The sequence below is a fragment of the Passer montanus genome, unplaced genomic scaffold (assembly GCF_014805655.1).
Source record: "Passer montanus isolate IOZ18808 unplaced genomic scaffold, ASM1480565v1 scaffold109, whole genome shotgun sequence".
Lineage (NCBI taxonomy): Eukaryota > Metazoa > Chordata > Aves > Passeriformes > Passeridae > Passer > Passer montanus.
In genome coordinates, this window is record NW_024357502.1 from 191,691 (window position 1) to 213,666 (window position 21,976).

General features: G+C 50.9%; 1 protein-coding gene across 1 annotated transcript in view; it reads right to left on the bottom strand.

Annotated features, from left to right (window-relative positions):
• Nucleotides 1-889: 889 nt before the first annotated feature.
• Nucleotides 890-21,976, bottom strand: part of LOC120509733 (GDNF family receptor alpha-4) — a 73,782-nt gene continuing 52,695 nt past the window's right edge. The window contains exons 2-8 of the mRNA XM_039724807.1: nt 20,394-20,672; nt 17,308-17,388; nt 13,630-13,975; nt 10,075-10,184; nt 7,770-7,904; nt 6,978-7,135; nt 890-4,880 (exon numbers count right to left, since the gene is read on the bottom strand). Of these exons, the coding sequence (XP_039580741.1) occupies nt 4,740-4,880; nt 6,978-7,135; nt 7,770-7,904; nt 10,075-10,184; nt 13,630-13,975; nt 17,308-17,388; nt 20,394-20,672 (1,250 nt within the window). The 3' untranslated portion in view covers nt 890-4,739. The remainder of the gene's footprint in view (nt 4,881-6,977; nt 7,136-7,769; nt 7,905-10,074; nt 10,185-13,629; nt 13,976-17,307; nt 17,389-20,393; nt 20,673-21,976) is intronic.

The window sequence follows — 21,976 nt, forward strand, 5'->3', positions numbered from 1 at the left end:
TTGTGCTGTGTCTGCAGCCACAGAGTGATGGGGACTGTGGGTCCTGTCTGCAGGTCTCTCCTTTAAGCCTGCTGTGCTGCCCCAGGCTCTGGTGTGTCATGGAAACATGGAATGGTTTGGGCTGGAAGGGACTTTAAACTCCATCTGGTCCAAGCCCCTGCCATGGGCAGAGACACCTTCCACTAGAGCAGGCTGCTCCAAGCTCTGTCCATCTTGTCCTGGGGGCTACACAGGTGAGGTAAGAAAGGCAAGACCTTTTCTCTGGGAATGTGGAAAAATCACTTCCTGTGCTCTTTCCTCTGTTTAATGTCTCTGGCTGTAGGAGGGAGTGGTGCTCAGTTTTGTTGTGGGCAGAGCCAGCACCCCCAAACACAGACCCAGAGACAGGGTAGAATTAAGGGTCAGCCAAAGCTTCTTCCAGCTATTAGTGCTTCTCGTGCTCCAGAATCTCCTCACTCTAAATTTAGGATGATTTCCAGGCTTTCTTGGAGCCAGTTGCTCCAGAGCAGGGCTGGGCCAGGGCTGGTCAGGCTGGAGATCAGGAAAGGCTCTTCCCCAAAGGGTGCTGGCACTGCCCAGGGAATGGGCACGGCGCCGAGGCTGCCAGAGCTCCAGGAGCATTGGGGCAGTGCTCCAGGGATGTCAGGGTGGGATTTTGCGGGTCTGGGCAGGGCCTGGGGTTGAATTGGATGATCCCTGTGGGTCCCTTCCAGCTGAGGATATTCCATGATTCCAGCCAAGCACGGCTCATCTGAGCCCCACCACTCTTCAACCCCCAGAGAACATCCCCCAGTTTCTTCCAGCTGCCCTTCCAGCACAGGAGCAGAGCTCAGCACCATCCAGGACGTGCTGACAGGGACAAGCTGGCATGGCAGGCAGGAGCGAGGGCTCAGGAAAATGCGTGTGTGCTTTATTCATGGATATGTTTGAATATTGACACGTACAGAAAAGGTAAGTACAAGTTTGACCCCAGTTTGGGCTGGCACCACCCTCCCCTCGAGCAGGGGCACATGTGGGATTCCTGCTCCAGCACCATCTCCCAGCCCCGGGTCTCCCTCCCAGCTCCTGCTCCCGTCTGGACAATGCTGGACATGACATGACAGGTATAAGTACATACACAATATTTCACAGGCTCTCAGGGCTGCCAGCCACTGGGAGTAGTGCTGTGCAGCCAAAAAATAGAGTTCAGTGGCTACAGAAAGTCTGGCTGGTTCTTTAACTGTGGGGTTTTTCTCCTTTCTTTTTCCCATGATTCTTCTTTGTGCTTATGGAAATTGTCAGGAATGGAGTAATTCCTAAAAAAATTGTCTCCCTGTCTCTTGGCTCACTTAGTCTTTTGCCTTTACAAGCAGCTGCTATGACTTCTGTGGTTAATCAAGAGACTTAAAAATGAAGATCCATGGTTCACTTCACAGAATTCAGCAGAGATGGAATTTCATCCAAAAAATTACTGACTTTTCACAAGGAAAAAGCAGTGGTCTGTGCACACATGTTGGTGGGTGGGAGGAGAGGAATCATGTTTGCTTCCTCCAGCAGAAAGGTTCAAAAGTCATCATTTTTTGCAAAGTTTGATTCATGAACAGGCTTGGAGGGAGAACCAACATTAAATCTTGGTGAAAAGAGCCAAATAATCAGAACAAAGCCATGAAAGTTCGGGGATAATTTTTTTTTTTTTTTTTGTTAATTCCTACTCCCCAGCTGTTTCCTGCCGGTTGAGAGGCTCCTTGCTCTGTGCCTCATTCATTTCATCCCAAAGCATCTGTGAACCCCAAGGAACCTCCAGAAGGGCAGGACCTGGGATGGGGCTTGGAGGACAGGACATGGGAACTGAGGATCTGATGGGGCTCTGATGCCTGAGACAACTAACATCTGCAGAGCCCTTAAAGCAAGACAGCCCTGCAAGTGCCCAGGGCCAGGCTGGATGGGGCTTGGAAACCTGGTCTAATGGAAGAGTCCCTGCTCGTGGCAGTGGGGCTGGAACGAGATGAGCTTTAAGGTCCCACCTGACCCATTTCCTGATCCTGTGATGTGAATCCAGGGGAGATGATGATGATGTCTCTCACTGAAATCAGTGAACTAGGTGCTGGTGTGGGACATGGTACTGGGATGAGGTAACCTCTGGAAGTCTCCTCCATCTCATCCAGTCCTTGAGTAGGATTCTCCACCTCTTTTTACAGCATACCAGTCTGAAGGGAGAGGTGAGGTGGGGCCACCAGGCATCCTGACCACCCAGAAAAACTCCTCTGCTGAATGAGCAGGAAATGGCAAAGTGGCACCTCACCATCACTGACACATGAGAGACACAGGAGTGGGTGCTCCTGGAAAGAAGCTGACACTCACATCCCCATCCTGTGCAGACAGCCTGGGCACAACTGAAAGCTGCTGGAGACTGGTCTGATGGGGCCAGATGTGTGAAAAGCAGTGCACGACTGCAGGACTGGAAAGGGGCAGAAGAATGCAATTCCCAGGATGACCTCGTGATGTTGAGGTAGTTCCTTGCCTTTGAAGGGCTGAGCAGGCAGGGTTTCATCCCTCTCCACCTGCAGCTGCGAGGACACAAGCTTTGTGCCACTTGGTCTCTCAGGGGACACCGCTGCCCTGGATAAAAGGGAGATGTTCACAGCAGCTCTGGGCGTGTGTGGGGTCACGTGAAAGGACTTTCCTGCCTGCAGCTCTCCCTCTTGGTCTGCTTTCCTGAGCAGAGTAAGCCCCTTGGCCATGCAGTTCTCACATACAGCCTTTGGCTCAGGGTGTGACTTGTCTCCCTGCACACAAGCCTTGGAACTTGGTGTGTTCCTCTGCACAGCCCTGGATCAGGAAAACCAGGTGCTACAGCCCTGAGGACCTCAAGGAGCAGCACTTTGGACAGGATGCAGCAGAAGGATTTCTGCTCGTGTCAGACACATCCACAGGTGTTCAGCTGAAAACCAGAGTGGTTTCTGGTTGGAACAAAAGCCAAAGTTGCTGCAGTTTCTCAGAAAATCTGAAGCAATAAACAATGGGAGAGGTTTTGCAGGAAATGGGAACAAAAAGCCATGGACTTTGCTGTGTCAGATGCCTTCTAAGCCTTTCCATGCATTCAAATGCCAAGGAATTAATGATATTTTTTGGAGGAGCACAAACCAAACAATAAATGGACTGCTGCAAAGGCCAGACCTAAACACATGCAGGGGGATTCTGGGGCTATTGCTGTTCTTCCCATGGCACTCAGCCTGGGTCAGCATTTATCCTGGGAAACTTCTCACTCTTCCTTACCATCTTCTTTCCTGGCTTTAGTAAAGGGGTTCAGCCCCCCAAGAGGGCATGGAGACTCCTCAGCTCCCCTCCTCAAGGAAAGACCCTGGGATGCTCAGGTAATCCAGGGTCACACTCCTGCCCCTCTGTGCCCCAAGACACTGGAGAGATGTTGATCCTCACTTTCCTCCCCTGGGCTCTGGCTGTGGCTCAGAAGAAAAGGTCACTTCAGCAGCCCTTGCTCCAATGATATCTTCACTGAAAAAACAGAAACTGGCAAGAGGCAAAGCCCTTGACCTGCTCACCTGGACACAGGTGGTTGCCTCTGCCAGTTTTTCAAGGAGGGGAAACTGTAGCAATCCAGTCCCTACCCCTGATGTAATTCATGATGTGGCCTTTCTTGGCTGGGTGTTTCTGTCTTCAGGGTGGTTCCTAGCAAACCTCTCCTGTCCTATCTCTTCCCAGGAAAACCAACAAAATCCCTTGCCTGGAGACCCAGTGCCTGTGAGACCAGAGGGTGAACAGGTAGCAGGTGAGAGAGGGATGTGTTGGGCTCACATCACACCCTGCCCATGGGCTCACACATTGGCCCCTGATGGAGAAAGGGTAGCCTGGAGTGGGACAATATTGGCCTCTGGTTGTTTGGATGTGACAAAAATGCCCCAAAACACTGAACAGGACCAGTGGATAGAGATGTTTGGGTTGGGACACAAAAAATTCAGCTGTAAACAAAATGCAACACACGTGTTTCTTCCTGAATACCATTAATACAGGACACAGGTTTCCCTAAGAAGGAGGGCCCGGGGGAGGTGACAGCTGGGATGTGGATGCTGGTTGCACTCTGGCCATGGGTTTGAGAGGGTGGATAATCCTTGCCAGCCAGTTCAGAGGGTGGTTACTTGGTCCTCCCCAGAGGTGCTTCAGGTTCCTCTCCAGTGAGCAAAACCAACCACATTCCCACCAGTTTTCTGCTTTCTTCAGTCTGAAGGAACCAGGTGCATTGTCCTTCAGGTCCTGAGCAACTGTGCAGACTGTCTGGACCCCATGTGTCCTGTCAAGAGCCCCTCAATGTGGGCTTCAGGAAACCTCCTGACAGGTGATCCAATCATCCATCCATCAAAAGTCTTTCCCCTCTTGGCTGGGCAGGAAAAAGCATTTCCTTTGCAGCTCTCATTTCTTGGATCAACTCTCTCCTTCATCTTTTCCAAGGGAATTGTCCATGGCTTCAGCCCTATCCATAGAGAGCTGGAGAAACAACAACCAAGCTGTGGTGTGGAAAGGTGGCCAGGACCAAGAATGAGCTGGTTGTCAACAATGCTGATCATATAAAATCAAATAAACTGGCAGACAGATGAGGAGGAGGAAGGGATGCCCAAACACTCACCTTGCCTTCCCTTCCCCTCCCTTCTCCCTGCTCTCCTCCTGAAAAAGTTACTGGTCTGGTTGTTCAGTAAAGAAACCAACACAAATCGAGTCTCTCCTGGTGTGTGCCAGCCCTCCTCACATCACGGGAGGCTCAACACAGCAGGGCTGAGGAGAAGCCACATCTGCAGCAGAGAGGCTGCCCAGCAGGGAGGGGCTGCTGGGCTGCAGGTCCCTGAGGACAGACGAGTGGAGCCCCGCAGGAGCCTCTCCTCTCCAGCCACCTGGAAGAGAAAGCAGACAGTGTGGGGTGAGAGCTGTGGCTGATCGTGGAATCATGAAATGGTTTGGGTTGGAAGGCACCTTAAAGACCATCCAATTCCAACCCCCTGCCATGGGCAGGGACACCTTCCACTATCCCAGGCTGCCCCAAGCCCTGTCCAACCTGGCCTGGAACAGCTTCCCAGGGCAGCCACAGCTTCTCTGGGCACCCTGTGCTAGGACCCCCCCACCCTCACAGCCAAGAATTTGGTCCCAATATCTCATCTAACCCTGCCCTCTGGCAGTGGAAGCAGTTCCCCTTGTCCTAGGATTCCAGCCCTTGTCCCCAGTCCCTCTCCAGCTCTCTGGGAGCCCCTTCAGGCACTGGAAGGCCACAATTAGGTCACCCTGAAGCTTCTCTTCTCCAGGCTGAACAATTCCAATTCTCTATTTTTCTTCATAGGAGAGGGGCTCCATCTCTCTAACCAAACTGGAGTGCCTCCTTGGTGCCTCAGTGGATTTGGGGCTCGGGGCTGTGCAGCCCCAGGTGTGTGCATGTGCAAAGGGGCCAGGGCTGATTTCAGCACCCAAACTCTGGCCTGGAGGTCAGCACAGCTCTTCAGCTGTTGGTGAAGTTGGTGTCACAGCAGCAGAGTCATTTGTGGGCACAGCACTTGTTTGGACACTTCTGGAGGTGTCTGTATGAGGTGGGTCTGGATGCCCTCTCAGGTCACTGGCCACCCATGTATCTTATGGAGCCACTGCTGGCCAGTGGCTTGACCTGGTGACCTTAAAGGTGGGTGTGGAATATACCTCCATGGTGCTGGGAGACATTTCACCAGCTTTTCCCCTCAGGTCCAGAGGTGCCAACCTCATTAAACATTGAACAGGATCTGGATTTGAAGCTGAGTCCAAAGTCAAGACTCAAATCTCCAGTTTCCAGCAGTGGCCACGCTTCAGCAGCACTCACACCTCAGAGGAGGGATGTGCTGCTCCCACGAGGAGGCTGGAGATGTGGCAGGGCCATCCTCTACTGCAGCTGCTTTTTCCAGCTTCCCACTTGCTGTTGGGAATACTGTCCTGGTCACCAACAGTTCACAGCTTCTCCTTCACTCCAGGATGAAGTGCTCAGTGCTAGGGCTGGACCTGAGGCCACTTCTTGGATTTCTCTAAGTTCTGGGGAGCACCAGCTGGAGGGAAAGCCTCCAGATCTGCTGGGTGCCAAGCTTTTGGCCTGGTGAAGGTGCCCTGTACCCTACAACAGTGCCACCAGTGCCCTGGGGAGCAGTGAGGGAACCTGAGGCCACTTTTCTCCACCTACCAACCTGTGAAAACAGGGTGGAGAGAGGTGAATCAGGTCTTCTCCCAGCAAAAGAAACAGTGATAAGCCTTAAAATAACCCACTCCTGGAAGTTCTGAAGTTATCAGTCAGCCCAGTGCAAAGCCCACGCTCAGTCCTTGGAGTCTAGTTAAAACTGACAGCTTCTGTAACCTGAACGTTCAGCAAATCAGGGTCACAGTTAATTATTCAATAGGAAAATAATTGAATCTGAAAATTACTCTGGTTGGCAAGTCAAGGTCATTCTGTTTTATTTAAAAATAAAATATTTAATACCTATCATGGCCATCATCAGTAAATGAACGTGCTATTTGTTTTAAAATTATTTCAATTTAATATTATTTTGATAGTAATAATTTACTGTTGAACAGAACCTTTCAAATTTTCCAATGCTTAGCAAATCTTAAACCTCTGCATTATAACCTCTAGAATCCTCATCTAACAAGGGAGGAACTTGTGTCCTGGGAAGTTGAAATGCTCGTCTGAAGCTGAACTGATGCTCTGAAGGACAGTGAGGAGCCAAGCCAGTGATGCTGGGTGAAAACCCATGGATTTCCCAGTGCTTCCAAATGAAACATATCTCTGAGGGAAGGGAAGGGAAGGGAAGGGAAGGGAAGGGAAGGGAAGGGAAGGGAAATCAGGCCTCCAGGAGGTGGAGGGTAGGTTGGATGCCTGCATGTGACTGAAATGACACAAGTGGAAGAAGGAGTTGAGGTGAGGAGGCTGCAGGAGGCACAGACATGGCCGATCATCTCCCCAAGCCAGGCCTGCCCTCTCCTACCTTGGTGGGCTGGAGGTGCTCCAAGCTGTTCTCTCTGAGGGTCGCCACAGCTCTGTTGGCATTTCTCTCCTGCTTGTACATCTGTGTGGTGGGGGGGATGGACGGGGCCACGGCTGTGTTCAGGTGAGTCCCGTTGCCAAAGGCCTGAATGGCATTTTCTTGGTGTGGGAAAGATGGAGAAAAGGATTGTCAGGGCAGGGGGATGTAGCCATATTTCTCTTGACAGAGAAAAGCAAGGCACGACTTCCCAAGAATATTTCTGAGATTCACATTCTCTGAACCTCAGAAAAAGGAAAAATTCTTATCTCATTTGCTGTGCCTGCATTTGTGCAAAAGTAGAATGCAATATGGAGATTGTTTACCCAGAGTGATGGTGTTTTGTTTCCTTGGCCAGTCAGGGCCAGGTGTGTGTGTGTGTCGGGACTGTCGGCTGACAGTCACGAGATGAGTGCAGTTGTGTGCAGAGTTGAGTGCTTGGCAGATTAAGTTTAGATGTAAAGTAGCATAAGGCAATATAATATAGAATAATATAGTATAATAAGTAATCAATTAGCCTTTTTTTGCTCTTTCTACAATACTGCCTCTCGCCTGTTCCTGTGTCATTCTTGGCACAAGAGTGACTGGGGGAAGCCTCCCTTTCCCAGCCTCTTTCTCTGCATCACCCAAATGGATGCCTGAGGCTCTGCAGAGCCCCTTTGTTGGTAGCACAGGGAGCTGGACAGCTGCAGCCCCCAGAGCACCATGGCATCTCCCCATCCACAAAGCCCCCCAGTGTGCAGCAGTGGCACTCACGGAGACAGATGTTGTTGGTGAAGAGGTGCAGGAAGCTCTCGCACTCATCCTGCCGGTTCCCGCTGGCGTTGCAGGTGCACCAGGGAGCTATGCTGGACGTTGAGTTGTCGATGTAGTTGGGGGTGATGGGGCTGCCTGCCAGGACCGATGGACAAGAGTTACTGCGGGGCAGGGACTCCAGGAAGGGACAGGGACATCCCCTCGTGCTGCTCTCCTGGGTTACTCTGCCTCAGCCAAGCCCCTCATGACAGCAGCAAACTCTTCAAGTGCTGGTGTCATGGGTCTGGTTTGCTCCCAGGGAAGAGAAGAGGAGCAGTCATAACCCTTTTGGTCACACCACCATCACCAAAGCCTTCAGGCAATTAAAGAGTGCTATCAGTCCAAGGAATGGGCAGTTTCTGGGAATTCAGGTTCCCTAGTAACATTAAGAGAATAATGGAATGGTTTGGGTTGGAAAGCACCTTAAAGCCCATCCAGTCCACCCCCTCACTATAGACAGGGACACCTCCCACTGTCCCAGGCTGCACCCAGCCCCAGTGTCCAGCCTGGCCTTGGACACTGCCAGGGATCCAGGGGCAGCCCCAGCTGCTCTGGGCAACCTGTGCCAGGGCCTCAGCACCCTCACAGCCAGGAATTCCTTCCCAACATCCCATCTGATCCTGCCCTCTGGCAGTGGGAAGCCATTCCCCCTCCTCCTGGCATTCCAGGCTCTTATTTGATGTCCCTCTCCAACTCTCTTGGAGCCTCTTTAGGCCCTGGGAAGTGCTTTAAGGTCTTCTTGAAGCCTTTTATTCTCCAGGCTGAGCATTCAAAAACTGTATGTGAATGTGTATAAAGGTTTTCATGCTGTCATTGAAAAATGCCATCTCAGTCTCCAGAATGAAGGATTAAAATGGAATGAAATGTTGGCCCAAAAATGTCAATCTGTCTCATCTATTGGGACAGACCTGGTCCAAAGGCCACTGGCACTTCTCTTTGGGCTCTTGTCTGTGCTGTGCCAACTGCTGCCAGCTGGGCTCTGCAGCATCTGAAACCCCGATCTGACACCCTCTGAAGTTGGCAGAATGGCAGTGCATGGTGATTTCCAGCGGCATCACTGGTGATGGCATCAGGGAATCCCTGGCAGAGCAGACACCCTGGGACAGCCTGTCTATTTCCACTAGAGAGAGAAGCTCGAATCTTGCAGTAGCCCATGGTTTTTTCTCCCTCCACTGCAGCTGTCCTAAAGTTACCCCATACCCATAGCTTAGTCATGTTACTGAAGGGAGAAAGACCCACACCAGGCTGGATGTGGCTTGGAGCAACTTGGTCTGGTGAGAGGTGTCCCTGTCCATGGCAGAGGGTTGGAATGAGATGGGCTTTACAGGTCCCTTCCAACCTAAACCATTCCATGACTCTGTGATGTCCCGGAGAGCTCAGCTCTCCACCTTACTGTCCTCATAGTCAGAGTAAGAGGAGAGGTTTCCCACTGAGAAGAGACATTTCCCACCTGGAGGAGAGGTTTCCCACCTGGAGGAGAGGTTTCCCTTCCAGAGGAGACATTTCCTACTTGGAGGAGAGGTTTCCCACCTGGAGGAGAGGCTTCCCTTCCAGAGGAGAGGTTTCCAACCCAGGGGACAGATTTCCCACCCAGGGGAGAGGTTTCCCTCCCAGAGGAGAGGTTTCCCATTCAGAGGAGACATTGTCCACCTGGAGGAGAGGTTTCCCACCCGGAGGAGAGGTTTCCCTCCCAGAGGAGAGGTTTCCCACCTGGAGGAGAGGCTTCCCTTCCAGAGGAGAGGTTTCCAACCCAGGGGACAGATTTCCCACCCAGGGGAGAGGTTTCCCTCCCAGAGGAGAGGTTTCCCACCCAGGGGCCAGGTTTCCCTTCCAGAGGAGAGGTTTCCCACCCAGGGGCCAGGTTTCCCTCCCAGAGGAGAGGTTTCCCATTCAGAGGAGACATTGTCCACCTGGAGGAGAGGTTTCCCACCCGGAGGAGAGGTTTCCCTCCCAGAGGAGAGGTTTCCCACCTGGAGGAGAGGTTTCCCTTCCAGGGGAGAGGTTTCCCTCACAGGGGACAGGTTTCCCACCCAGAGGAGAGGTTTCCCTCCCAGAGGAGAGGTTTCCCATCCAGAGGAGACATTTTCCACACGGAGGGTACATTTCCCACTTGGAGGAGAGGTTTCCCATCCAAAGGAGACATTTCCTACTTGGAGAAGAGGTTTCCCACCCAGAGGAGAGGTTTCCCACCCAGGGGCCAGGTTTCCCTCCACTGAATCACTGAATCATCCCGAGCCGGGAAGCAGCCGGAGCAGCCGGCCCTTACCGATGATGCCGGTGTAGGCCAGCAGGCAGGCAGCGTAGCTGTCCCTGCGGCAGCCGCTGGCGGCCTGTGGGGATGGCTGGCAGTTGAACTGGAACTCTGCGTAGCGCGACCTGATAGAGCCAGAGCACAAAACGGGACACGTTACCTCAGGTAACTGCGGCAAAGGGGATGTAACAGCACACTCGTGGTGTTCACAGAGGGGAACACCTTTGCAAAGTGCTGCTGTGGGTGTTCTTCAAAGGGCTGGAACAGATGTCCTTTTACAACCTCCTGCCTACCCCAACAAACCCAGGAGAAGGTTTTGAACAAGTTCTGCAGTGTGGTGTTCACAGAGGGGAACACAAAGTGCTGCTGTAGGTGTTCTTCAAACAGCTGGAACAGATGTCCTTTTACAACCTCCTGCCTACCCCAACAAACCCAGGAGAAGGTTTTGAACAAGTTCTGCAGTCAGTGTTTTACAGGCTTCCTCCAGGACTGCAAGATAAGTCCAGTCTTGGAAGAAATGTTTGCTTTCTGTTGTGTGAAGCTGGTTTTTGAGGGAAGAGCTAATGCCAGGAAGGAAATCAGTCTGTGTTGCCATTTTCTATCTTTTGGGTAATAACTTTGCCTAAACACCCCAGCTTTCATTTCTAGTCTGATTTGATGAAACAGAGAATTGCTCTGGTCCAGTTTCTGTCTCTAAAGACTCTAAATACAGCTGAGGTCACCTCAGATCAAGGGAAATGTCCAGAGGTTCAGACATGAAATGTCCTATCCATCACCAGGGCTCCTGCTGATGCCCACTCTCAGGAGAAGGACTCTCTGGAGCCTGTGGAGCAGGCAAATCATTCTGCCAACCAGTTATCTGCCACCAAACTCTTTAGGCATGAGTCAGCTCTTGGCACATGGTGGTGTTTGGAGATCGTAGGATTGTAGGAGCATCAACACACAGCCTTCAGGCAGGACACAGCAACAGCTGGAGACCCTGATCCATCTCAACATTCATTCCGAGGCCAGGCAGGAAGGGATTTCATGTGGCATTTGAGCTGCTTTGGAAACTCAAGCAAGCACCAGCACTGACAACCTGCACTGTCTGAGCTGAGAACTGAGAACCTCAAATGTTTACCCTGCCTGGGCAATCTCAGAAAAACTGAGCAACTGAGCATGTTTCTCCTCCCAGACATCCTCTCTCTTCCAGACACATTGCTCTTGCTCCTGGTCAGAGTCAGCATTCCAGTCTGCACTTTCCAGCCCACTTCTCCCCTACACCCTTCTTTTTTTCTCATCTTTGTTCCCTTATTTGCCTCTTATCAACACTTTTCTCCTGTAACATGGACAGGCAAAATCTTCTTTCCCAAAACTTGCTGCATTGTTTGGAGATTTTGAGAAGGGAGATAGTGACTGCAGCTTTTATATAATCCGTATTAGTAGAACCCACCCCTCTGAGCTGGGAGGTTCAAAGGGCTAGAGCTGTGCAGACAGGGTGAGACTTGGAGTGTTTCACTCTATTTCTTTATGATTTATTCCTGGCTCTCCCTGTGGATTCTGTACTGCTGGCTTTGACCAGGTCACATGTCAACCTCTTGCTCCCTCTGTGTCTCTAGAGGATATTTTATATTATATATTCAGAGACCAAGGGACCAGATAATTAACAGCTGTGTTGCTTGCAGGAAATAGTTTCCACTCTCCAGGGGAGTAGCACTCTCCCCTTTGAACCTCTTCCTCCCTCTGGGCCCTCTTGTCATGTTAGGGAGAGGCTGGTACCCGTCCATTTTGGATTCCCTGGTAGCCAGGGGACAACATCTGAGCAGGGCCTGGTCAGTCCAGGGGCTTTGCATCTTTCAGAGTCTACTTGTGCACAGTTCAGCCATTCTCCTGCCTCCATGTTTCTGGGGTGCACAGTGCTGAGGGTGTTTGTACTTTCATGCTTCCAAGAGGATGCTGCTGCTCTCACCTTCCTCTGTGAAAATACATAATATTTTTATTGTAATTAAAAGATGCTGTGCTGGTAGGGGATGGCTGCTGGAAGTTCAGCTCAGGAAGTCCCAAACCCCACAGCAATTAGAGACTGAGACAATACAGGGAGGTGTGTCCTACACTTGCTCTTGTGCTCTTCCCCAGGTGTCTGCTCGCAGCCCAGCTGCACGCAGGGCACTGGGCTGGGCCCCCGTGGTGCTGTTATTGCCTTACATCTCTCACTGCCAGCTGGGCTCTGCTCCCGAGGGCTCTGTGTGCATTAACCTTCCGGAACATCAAAGACTTTTTGAGAAACAGGGAGGTGAAAATAGTGCAGATGAAGGAAAAGCACTGAAGGGGTTCTGCTGTCAGTGTGCACACGGGATGGGTTTTTGTGTGTGTGATTGGGGCTGGATGGAAGCAGAGGAGCAAACCAGGCTGGCACAGACTGTGCAGTGGATCTGGAATAACACCAGGACTCTGAGACTGCTGGAGCAATCACCAAAACATAGAATCACAGAATCACTGAATCACAGAATCACTGAATCACAGTATCATTGAATCACTGACTCACTGAATCACTGAATCACTGAATCATTGAATCACTGAATCACTGAATGGTTTGGGATGGAAAAGACTACGCAGTGGATCTGGAATAGCACCAGGACTCTGAGACTCCTGGAGCAATCACCAAAACACAGAATCACAGAATCACTGAATCACTGAATCACTGAATCACAGTATCATTGAATCACTGAATCACTGAATCATTGAATCACTGAATCACTGAATGGTTTGGGATGGAAAAGACTTAAAAATCATCTTGTTCCACCCCCCTGCCATGGGCAGGGACAACTTCCACTACTCCAGGGTGCACCAAGTCCTGTCCAGCCTGGTCTTGAGCACTGCCAGGGATCCAGGGGCACCCTGCGCACCTTCCCAGCCAGGAATTCCTTCTCAACAGCCCATCTAAATCTACTGTCCTTCAGTTTCCAGCCATTCTCCCTTGTCCTGTCACTTCTTGCTCTTGTCCAGAGTCTCTCTCCTGCTCTCCTGTAGGCTCTTTTAGGTATTAGAAGGTGCTATAAGGTCTCTCCAACACAGCCTCGCAGTAGAAGGGTGTATTTTTTATGTATATAGATTAATTTTTCTAATTAAACAAGCAAGACAACAAACACGGTTTTAAGGCCTTCACAAGTGCCTGTGGCTGTCAGGATACCTTGGGTGCTCCTTGAGGATGCTCTGGGCTGGGGAAGAGGAGCAGAGGGAGATGGATTGGTGAAAGTGGCTGTAAGGACTCTCCCCCATATTCCTGTTTAGTCTGCACCTTCCTGGAACTGTTTCCATAATAGGTCTTTCTCTAGAACCAAAGCCCAAAATCCACAGAAAATGTCTAAACAGCTTCAGTGTGACCATCTCACATCCCCTTCTGCCTGTGAACACGTTCTGTAGGATACAAGGACAGGGCTGATGGAAGGGCCCATGGCGGCACGGCCTGTCATGGCTGTGGGGATGTGCCCCAGGAGCACCCTGCAACTGAGGGCAGTGGCTCAGGGCTGTCACCAGGCCCTGGCCCAAGGGAGGGCTCTCCGTGGGGACCAGCCCTGCTGTGAGCATCACCTGCAGACGTAGTTGTCCCGGCAGGAATCCAGAGGCGCCAGGCAGTTGGGCTTGTCCTTGGACTCGTAGGAGCAGGCGGGGACGATGGTCTGGCGCCGGCGCTCGGCGCAGGCCGTGTCCTCGCAGGGGCAGAAGAGCAGCTCGTGGGTGTACTCCGGGGGCACGCGGTCGAAGAACTTGCGCAGGGCCTTGTGGCACTTGGAGCGGTTGCAGGTGTCGGCCCGGGCCAGGCGGCGGATGCAGAAGGAGACGTACTCCGTGCGCAGCCGCTGGCACATCTCGTCCACGTTGCAGGCCTTGGCGGCGTCCAGACACCGGTTCACCTGTGTCACCTCGTTCTCAGACCCTGTGGGGTGGTGGGACACGGTGAGGTGGTGCTGTGCTGATCTCCCCACCAGCAGCACCACCCCTGAGGCCTTCATGGCCCCGCTCCCACCCATGGCTACCCTGTGACACCACACCCGCTCCAGCCAGGGTAAAGTGCAGGTTCGCTCTGCACGTCCCGGTAGGACCAAATCCCCATTCCACACTCATCTTTTCCCAAGAAGTGCCACAGTCACATACCAGACTTCACCTCCCGGAGCTCACTTCACCAAGCTCATAGCTTTAATAAAACAAATTTTGCTATAATCTGATCATCTGGTAACACTTTACTAACGCAGATTAACCAGCCTGAGGCCTGGAAGACAGCAGGCATTAGAAAGTCCATCTACTTATGGCCATGAGTGGATCTGTTGAGTGTTGGGACCTCCACTAATGGACCTTCTTGTTTCTGCAAGCTGTTCAAGATCAAAGACTGAGTCTCTGCTACAAGGTGGTCTGCACTAATTCCTGGCACCTCAGCCTCACTGCCCTGGACAGGGAATTTCTTCTGGCCTCTGAAAGGTCATGTCTGGCTTTGGCAGCAGCTCTTTTTGCTCACCCCAGGATCTGCCCAGCTAAGCGAGACTTGTCTGGGTCGCAGAGTGCCCCATGCAGACCAGTCTGAGCCAGTATCCCCCTGTCCCCAGCAGTGACAGTGCCTTCACAGGCTGGGATCAGAGGTACCATCCAGCTTCGTGCCCCTGGGACCCGATGCTATCTGCACGTGAGGGCATGTGGGTCTCTCCCCACACCCTTTGCAGGGTCACCCCTCACTTATATCAGCAAAATCACTCTGCATGTCCACTGTCCTAAAGAAGAGGAGAAAGAATGTCCCAGTCTGGGTGGGAGAGCAGAGATGTGCTGTGGGATGCAGGGAAAGTGGAGGAAACCTGCAGTAAGGGGAAAGGTCAGGAACATAAAGCAAAAACTGTAGTGATGGGTGAGAAAAACAGTGTCTTCAGTGGGAAAGTAAGTGATCTCGTGAGTTTATATGCCAACAGCTTTCTCTGTGAAAATAGAGAAAAGAAGAGGAAAAGGCATTTGTCTAACACTGGATGTAGGGCTGCTTCAAAGGTGGATGGGGGTCTGTTTTATAGAGGGGAAAAATGCTACAGTGTCCCTGGCAGGAGTCAGTGGGAACATCAGAATGTGTCTGATTGAACAGATAAAGAAAAGGTCCTTCAAGCTTGAGAGAGAAGATGAATTTGAAGCTCGTTTTCACCTCTCTGAATTAAAATCATGACCAGCAGCATACCAGAAGGACTTTTTCCCCAGCAGAGAAAGATTTTTCCACTGAGGAAAAATCCCCAGAATGATAAATTTTCAATGCAGAGTCAAGCCCTATCTTTGACTGGGAGTTAAAACCAGCCAGTTGCTGCTGACAAGTGTTAAAACATTGACAGTCTCCCTGAGCCTTTCAGAGCTGGCTGCCCTCCTTTATTTCCCTGACTTTATCAGATGCTCCTTCTCCCAGCATTTATTTTTTCCTTCCTGTTGCCCCCTGTTGCTTACAGTGAGCTGGAAGTCAAATTCCAAGTTTCTCAGTTATTTTGTGGTGGGTGAAACTTTCGCTTGTTGTGATCCCTTCACTAAACACTTACCTTTAAAACTGTTCAGAGATGAATATTTTCAGAGCATCGGTTTATGCTGGGAAGCTGCCAGCTAACGTGTAGGAAACAGTTACTTGGAAGGGTTTCATTACCCATTCAGCCAATAAATCAAAGGGAACATGCTGGATTTTCTGCTCTTCCCACGCAACACCAGCGGATGTGCTTTTTAAATCACTGCTACAATTAGAGTGGAGAGATATGGTTCCATTTCTACAGTTTTAGTAGTGGCCATATATTGTTTATGAAAAATTTAGTTTAATATACCTGTTGTTCATTTGGCCTATGGTCACAGGGGTGTCTTATGTTTCAACAAGTTCTTGGGATTTCATTTGGTAGATTTGAAAGAGGGTCCTTTGGCAGTGTTGACCACTTGACCCTGGACACTGGACAGGCAGAGGGCAGCAGGTCATAAGTTATGTAATAGAAGATATTGATTAATATAAATAAGGACAAAAAGGCTAAGAAATTTAGTGTCCCTAAGTGCATGCCAAATCCTCTGAAGAATCCCTGCTGCTCTGGGTCCATTTCATTTTGCTGCACAACCTATTTCAATTTGCTTTAAAAACCTGAGAATGTGTTAACCACGTGTAAAAATCCCCATCCCTTGATTTCCCCATGCTCTGAAGCCTTCTGGGACTCAGCAGAAGGGGAAAAGCTCCAGTAAAGAAAACCATGTCCCAGCAAAAAAATTCCCTGTCCATGTACCAATCTGCCAGGTGGAGTCAGTAAGAGCGAGGCCAGGGAGCACCTCCCATCCCCTCTGCTCCCCTTGTCCAGGGCTGATGGGTTAATTTGCTGCAGCACATTGTCACCCAAAAAGCGCCTGGCCATGGTGGGGACTGCAGACATTCTCTGCTGCAGGGACACGCTGCTCCTTCCTCGCTTGGGTGCACTCCAGCTGTGCATGTCACCCCAGAGCAAGGCACACACTTGGGAAAGCTGTTTGGGCACATCTGCCAGAGACACAGGAGCAGCACATTACCTGCTCCCAGACAGGTAGTTTGGTAAAATACCTGCTCCTTTCCAAGCTTCCTCTTGGAAAGCTGTGGAGCACAGGCTGGTTGTGGTGGCAGCTGTGCCATTGGTGATGGATGGGTTATTGGTGGCCACACTGACCTTTGAACTGCTGAGCCCTCGAGCAGTTAAAAGGTGTCAGGCTGCTCTGCTCAGCCATTAACAGGGTTAGATGTACAGCAGAACACGGCTCTGGGTCCTCAGGTTACCCTCAGGGCAGGTGGTTAAAGGCTGTGGCTGGGATCAACACATAGGTTGAGCTATTGACCTCTTTTCCTGCAGAGTTCAATCCCGTGACTGATGTGGAAGCACCTTCCCAAACCTAAAAATGCCCACGCAGCTCCTGTTTGATGAGCTGTCTGCATGGAACAGATCATCCACCTGCTATGGAGAATGAGTGTGCCTGGGATGGGTCATTGGAAGGGGTTTTTGTAGCACATCTAAGTCCCAGTCCTTCATAGTACAGACATGAAACATCCAAAAAGACAAAAATCACAAGCAGTTTTTCCCAGAACATGTAACAGTTTAGCAAAGGAATCAGAGGGAACTCCTTGGAAAAAACAACTGCTAGACCTGACCCATGCAATGCTCACAAGGAGCACAAAGGACTTCCCTGTCTGCAGCCCCTGACCCCCAGCCAGGGCCCTCCCTGCCTGCACAGGAGGTGTCAGAGCATTTCCCACCCACCTACCTGCAGTGATGGATGCCAGCCGGACGTAATCAAAGCCCCTGATGAACGGCTCGTAAGGGGAGCTCTCCAGGACATTCATGCCTGGGGGAAAGAGAGAAGCTGGTGAGAAGGCAGATGAGGCTCCTGAGAGATGGCTGAGATGCACAAGGTTCAACATCTGCAGTGAAAGATTGTTTGGTGGGTCCAAGCGGACTATGCTCTGAAGGCCACGAGCAAATGGACACTCAGAGCCATGGGAACAGGTGTGTGGACACATCCTTGGAGAAGGGAATAGAATGTGACAGGCTTTAAAAATGTATCTCTGTTTTGGAGTGGGGCAGCCTGTCAGGAACTGTTGAGTGGCAGCTCTGTAGCTCAAGCTATGGGGCACATTGCAGGGATTGCCAGAGAGGACATCAGACTGTAGCACAGGCTCCTGCTCAAGGGCAGAACTCATACACAGGGTTCCTGTCACCATTATTGCAGTTTCTTCTATGTCCCTCCCTGAGTCAAAGGTCCTCACCTGTTTTTAGGACACAGACAGAGCTGTGCACAGGATTATGTGGGTGATGACACACTCCATATTGACTATCACCTCTCCCTTTCTCCTTGCCGACAGCCTTTTCTCACTTGGCACAAAGCTAATGACCCACAGCTCCTAAAGAAACTTCCTCTCGTCATTTTTAAGTCTCTGGGAGCCTGATTTTATTCAACTGGTGCTTCCCTTTCATCTGTGCAATGGTCTGTAATGCCCCATCAGCCTGATGGATACCATGGAATATTACTGAAGCAAACAACTCAGTATCTGTTTGTTTTTTGATTAGACATTTAGATGGATGTGTACAGCAGCAGCAGATGTACTGGCTGGGATAGAAGAACTATCCAGCCTCACGCTCTGGGCGTGTGCTGACCTCCAGCTGCAGCAAGAGGCAGCAGAGGCATAAAGAAATGGCTCCCCGTGTCCACAGCCCTGTGCAATTACCACCGGCGCATTACAAGGCAGCTTTACACCTTCATTGAAATATCTTGCATCGTTACTGACTAGAGAGGGGCCCATTTGTATTTTCCAGCATAGCAGTTTCATGTCCTGATGATAAAGCACCTTATCAGAGAGTTGTTATCGGGTTGTCATCATGTTATTGTGTCTCTAAGTGGGAAGGTGGCTAAACACGGGTGTGCTCAAGAGAAGCTGAGTAAATAGTGTGCTTTGTAAATTCCCTGAGCACGCACTTCCACAATTGTTTTTGCAAGAGGGATTCTAAGAAGCTTTTTGCAGCCTCCTGGGTATGTGTGATTGAGAAACAAAACTCTACATGGACTGTGTGGATTGGCTTCCTTTCTCAGTCAATTAAACATGTGTAAGGACTCTGAAACATGGGACTGCTACGAAATATATTTCCCTGGGGAAATTAAGGCAAGGAAATCAAAAGTTTGGTGTGCAAATCTGCATTGCAAATGAAGTCAGTTTGAAAAAGTGTGGGGCTCAGGACATGACAGCGGAGAAGTGGAGTAGAGCTGTTGTCAGCCTCCAAGAACAGCCCTCTCCCAGGCATTCCCAAGGTGGAAGTCCCAACATACTGGGCAGGGAGAACATCCAGCACCAAACTCCTATTCTGCATCTGGAGACCCAGAGCTGGCCCCTGCCTGCTCTCAGCACTCCTTGCCAGCCTCTCTCTTCTCTTCCTTCTAGAGGTAGGTGTTCTCCATGCCCATGGCAGGGGCTTGGAATTTCCAGGGTGTTTCAGGTCCCTTCCAACATAAAGCTCTGTGTCCCAGAGCTGGAAACCCTCATAACAGCACTGCCCTACACAGCCATGTCACAGGTGACCTGTTTTCAAGTTTGAGCCATCAAGGTCAGCTGGGAAGGGGCTGTGACACCACCCACTAAGAAGAATGGAGAAAATGGATTGCCACCTCTTCCCCAGACTTCCCTTCAATGGAAACAAATCTGGCATTAATTGTGAGAAAGGCCAGGTACTGGAGGGTGCTCAGGTCTTGTATTTGCCCAGTCAGTTCATAGCACCATGCTCTGCACCCTGCCAGCTGTGGTACCTGGAAGCTTCCCAGGAATTTGATCAACCAGCTCCCATCCTGGAAAGCCTGTGCACTGCTTTGTCCATTTGCTTTGTTTTGCTTGGCCTTTTGGTCTGTGGTTTCACCCCTGCACTTTTCCTTTCAGGTATCAGCCAGGAGTGTTTTATTAATCCACTTCACAACCCATGGCTGTAAGGGTCTGTTTTATTCCCCATTTTAATTTTCATGGTGCATAAAATACTCACCAGCCTGACAAAGAAGAGTTATGGTCACTGAGGTGCAATTTTATGGTGACTCTTAAAAAACGTCAAAATCCAAACTTATTGAATACTGGCTCTGGGAACACTTTAAGTTCCAACTTGATGTCACCAGCCCCAAATCTTCACTAACACAAAGACACTGATGCACTTCAGACATTCTAAGAGAGTGATTTTTTTGAAGTTCATGCTGTTTTTCCTCAATACCTATGCTTTATGTTGTGTTTCTATAAAATTTACAGTGTTTATGGTCTTGGTTAACATACTTAGATACAAAATACGTTGTGCATTTCTCCAGCAAAAGGTCTCAATGTATATTGGGAATGTCATAAAAGAAAGGCTGGGTTAAAAAAAAAAAAGAAAAAGGAAGGAGGCATCTCAGGATTTCAGTAGTGCTTTTACAAAACGTCAATACCATGGGGATCAATAGGATCATCAAATCTCTTGAGTTGGAAGGGGCCCACAGGGACCCTCAAGGCCAATTCCTGGCCCTACTGGACACCTCAACAATCCCACCCTGTACTTGAGAGCGTTATTCAAATGCTCCTGGAGCTCTGGCAGCCTTTGGACTGTGCCCATTCCCTGGGGAGCCTGGGCAGTGTCTGACCACCCTCTGGGGGAAGAACCTTTCCTGATATCCACCTAAACCTGCCCTAACACAGCTCCATGCTGCTCCCTTGGGTCTGATCCGCATGTCTTGAGATAGATCACAGAGGGGTATTCTGCAGCAACCTCAGAGCTGGGGAGCTCTGTAGAACGGCCCGCGAGCAACTCCCTTTTAGAAGCAATTCCAGAAATGAGCCCCATTCTACTGACCTTCCATCAGCGTGTGGTGGATGCTCCAGTAGACACTCAGGCAGTGCTTCTCCTTTTTCATGCCGCGCTTGCACTTGCAGCCGTAGAGCTGGCTGGAGAGCAGGGCGCTCACGGTGCTGCGGCACTGGCTCTTGGCATCGGGGCCCAGCTTGTTGGCGCCGTTGCCCGCAATGCACTGGCGCAGCGTGCGGAACTTGGCGCTGCACACGGGGTCGGTGGTGCAGGCCTCGCCCGCCTGCAGGCAGTCCCTGCTCGCGCCAACCGCTGCCGCCATGCCTTCTGCAAGGGAAGGGGAGAGCGGTCAGCGCCGCGGAGCAGCCCCACGGGAAATGGCATGTGTCCCCCGGGAAATGGCATGTGTCCCCTGGGAAATGGCATGTGTCCCCTGGGAAATGGCATGTGTCCCCTGGGAAATGGCGTTGCCACGGAGCAGCCCCACGGGAAATGGCGTGTGTCCCCTGGGAAATGGCGTGTGTCCCCCAGGAAATGGCGTGTGTCTCCCAGGAAATGGCGTGTGTCCCCCGGGAAATGGCGTGTGTTTCCCGCAGTCCCCCCGGGAAATGGCGTGTGTCCCCCGGGAAATGGCGTGTGTTTCCCGCAGTCTCCTTCTTCCAGGTGGCCCAGAGAAATTGTGGATGCCCCTTTCCTGGAAGTGTTCAGGGCCAGGCTGGATGGAGCTCTGAGCAACCGGGGTAGTGGAAGATGTCCCTGCCTGTGGCAGAGGGTTGGAACCAGATGAGCTTGGAGGTCCTTCCCAACCCAAATCATTCCATGGTTCTATGACAGGATCAGCCTGCTAGCAGGATTGTAAGTGACAGAAACTTGACCAGTTCCTGGTGGTTGATTTTTCCTTCTTGGAGAACAAAAATATTTTCAAATCCTTTCTTTCCCAGCTCTCTATCTCATTTCTGTCCTCCAAAGTTAACAGTAGCCCAATGTTACAGAGACCCTGGCCTCTGCTCCTTGAATATGGTTTAACTGCCTACACCTTCCTGGAGCTATAAATGGCTCTGTGTGGGTGTTTTGACATGTAGTCAGCCCACATATATCCCAGGAGTTGGCCCTTGTTCACTGTCACCATCTCCCCAGGACTCCCACTGTTTCTGTCTTGGCTTTTTCCAAGCTTTTGTAAATTGTCTTCAGAGTTCCTTTACCAACACAAAATGCTGTGTTCTCCATTTGGAGAGGAGAGCCCAAAGCATGGGAGAAAGATGGTATTGCTACACATGCACCAATACATTAGCTCATCAGGGCTCAGTGGTGCTGTGCCTCAGTGCCAAGAGCAGACCAATCCCCTGTTATTTATTGCTCTTCCTTGCTAAAGCAGGCTGGACATGTCCAGGCTGGCTCCTGGGATGTGCTCAGCCCAAGGCTCAGGGCTGCATTGCTGCTCCTGGCAAAGGACAGGGCCAGCAGCTCAGCCCTGCTCAGATGTGCTCAGCAGGATGGGGTTGTGTGGCACCCAGGTGGCAGAGAGGGGACTGGTGTGATGATCTGGAGCATTTGACATAGGTCAAGCAGGACTGCTCCATGGCTTGGGAGAGTGAGGAAGAGGCAGACCTGGTTTACGGAAGGGGAGAATC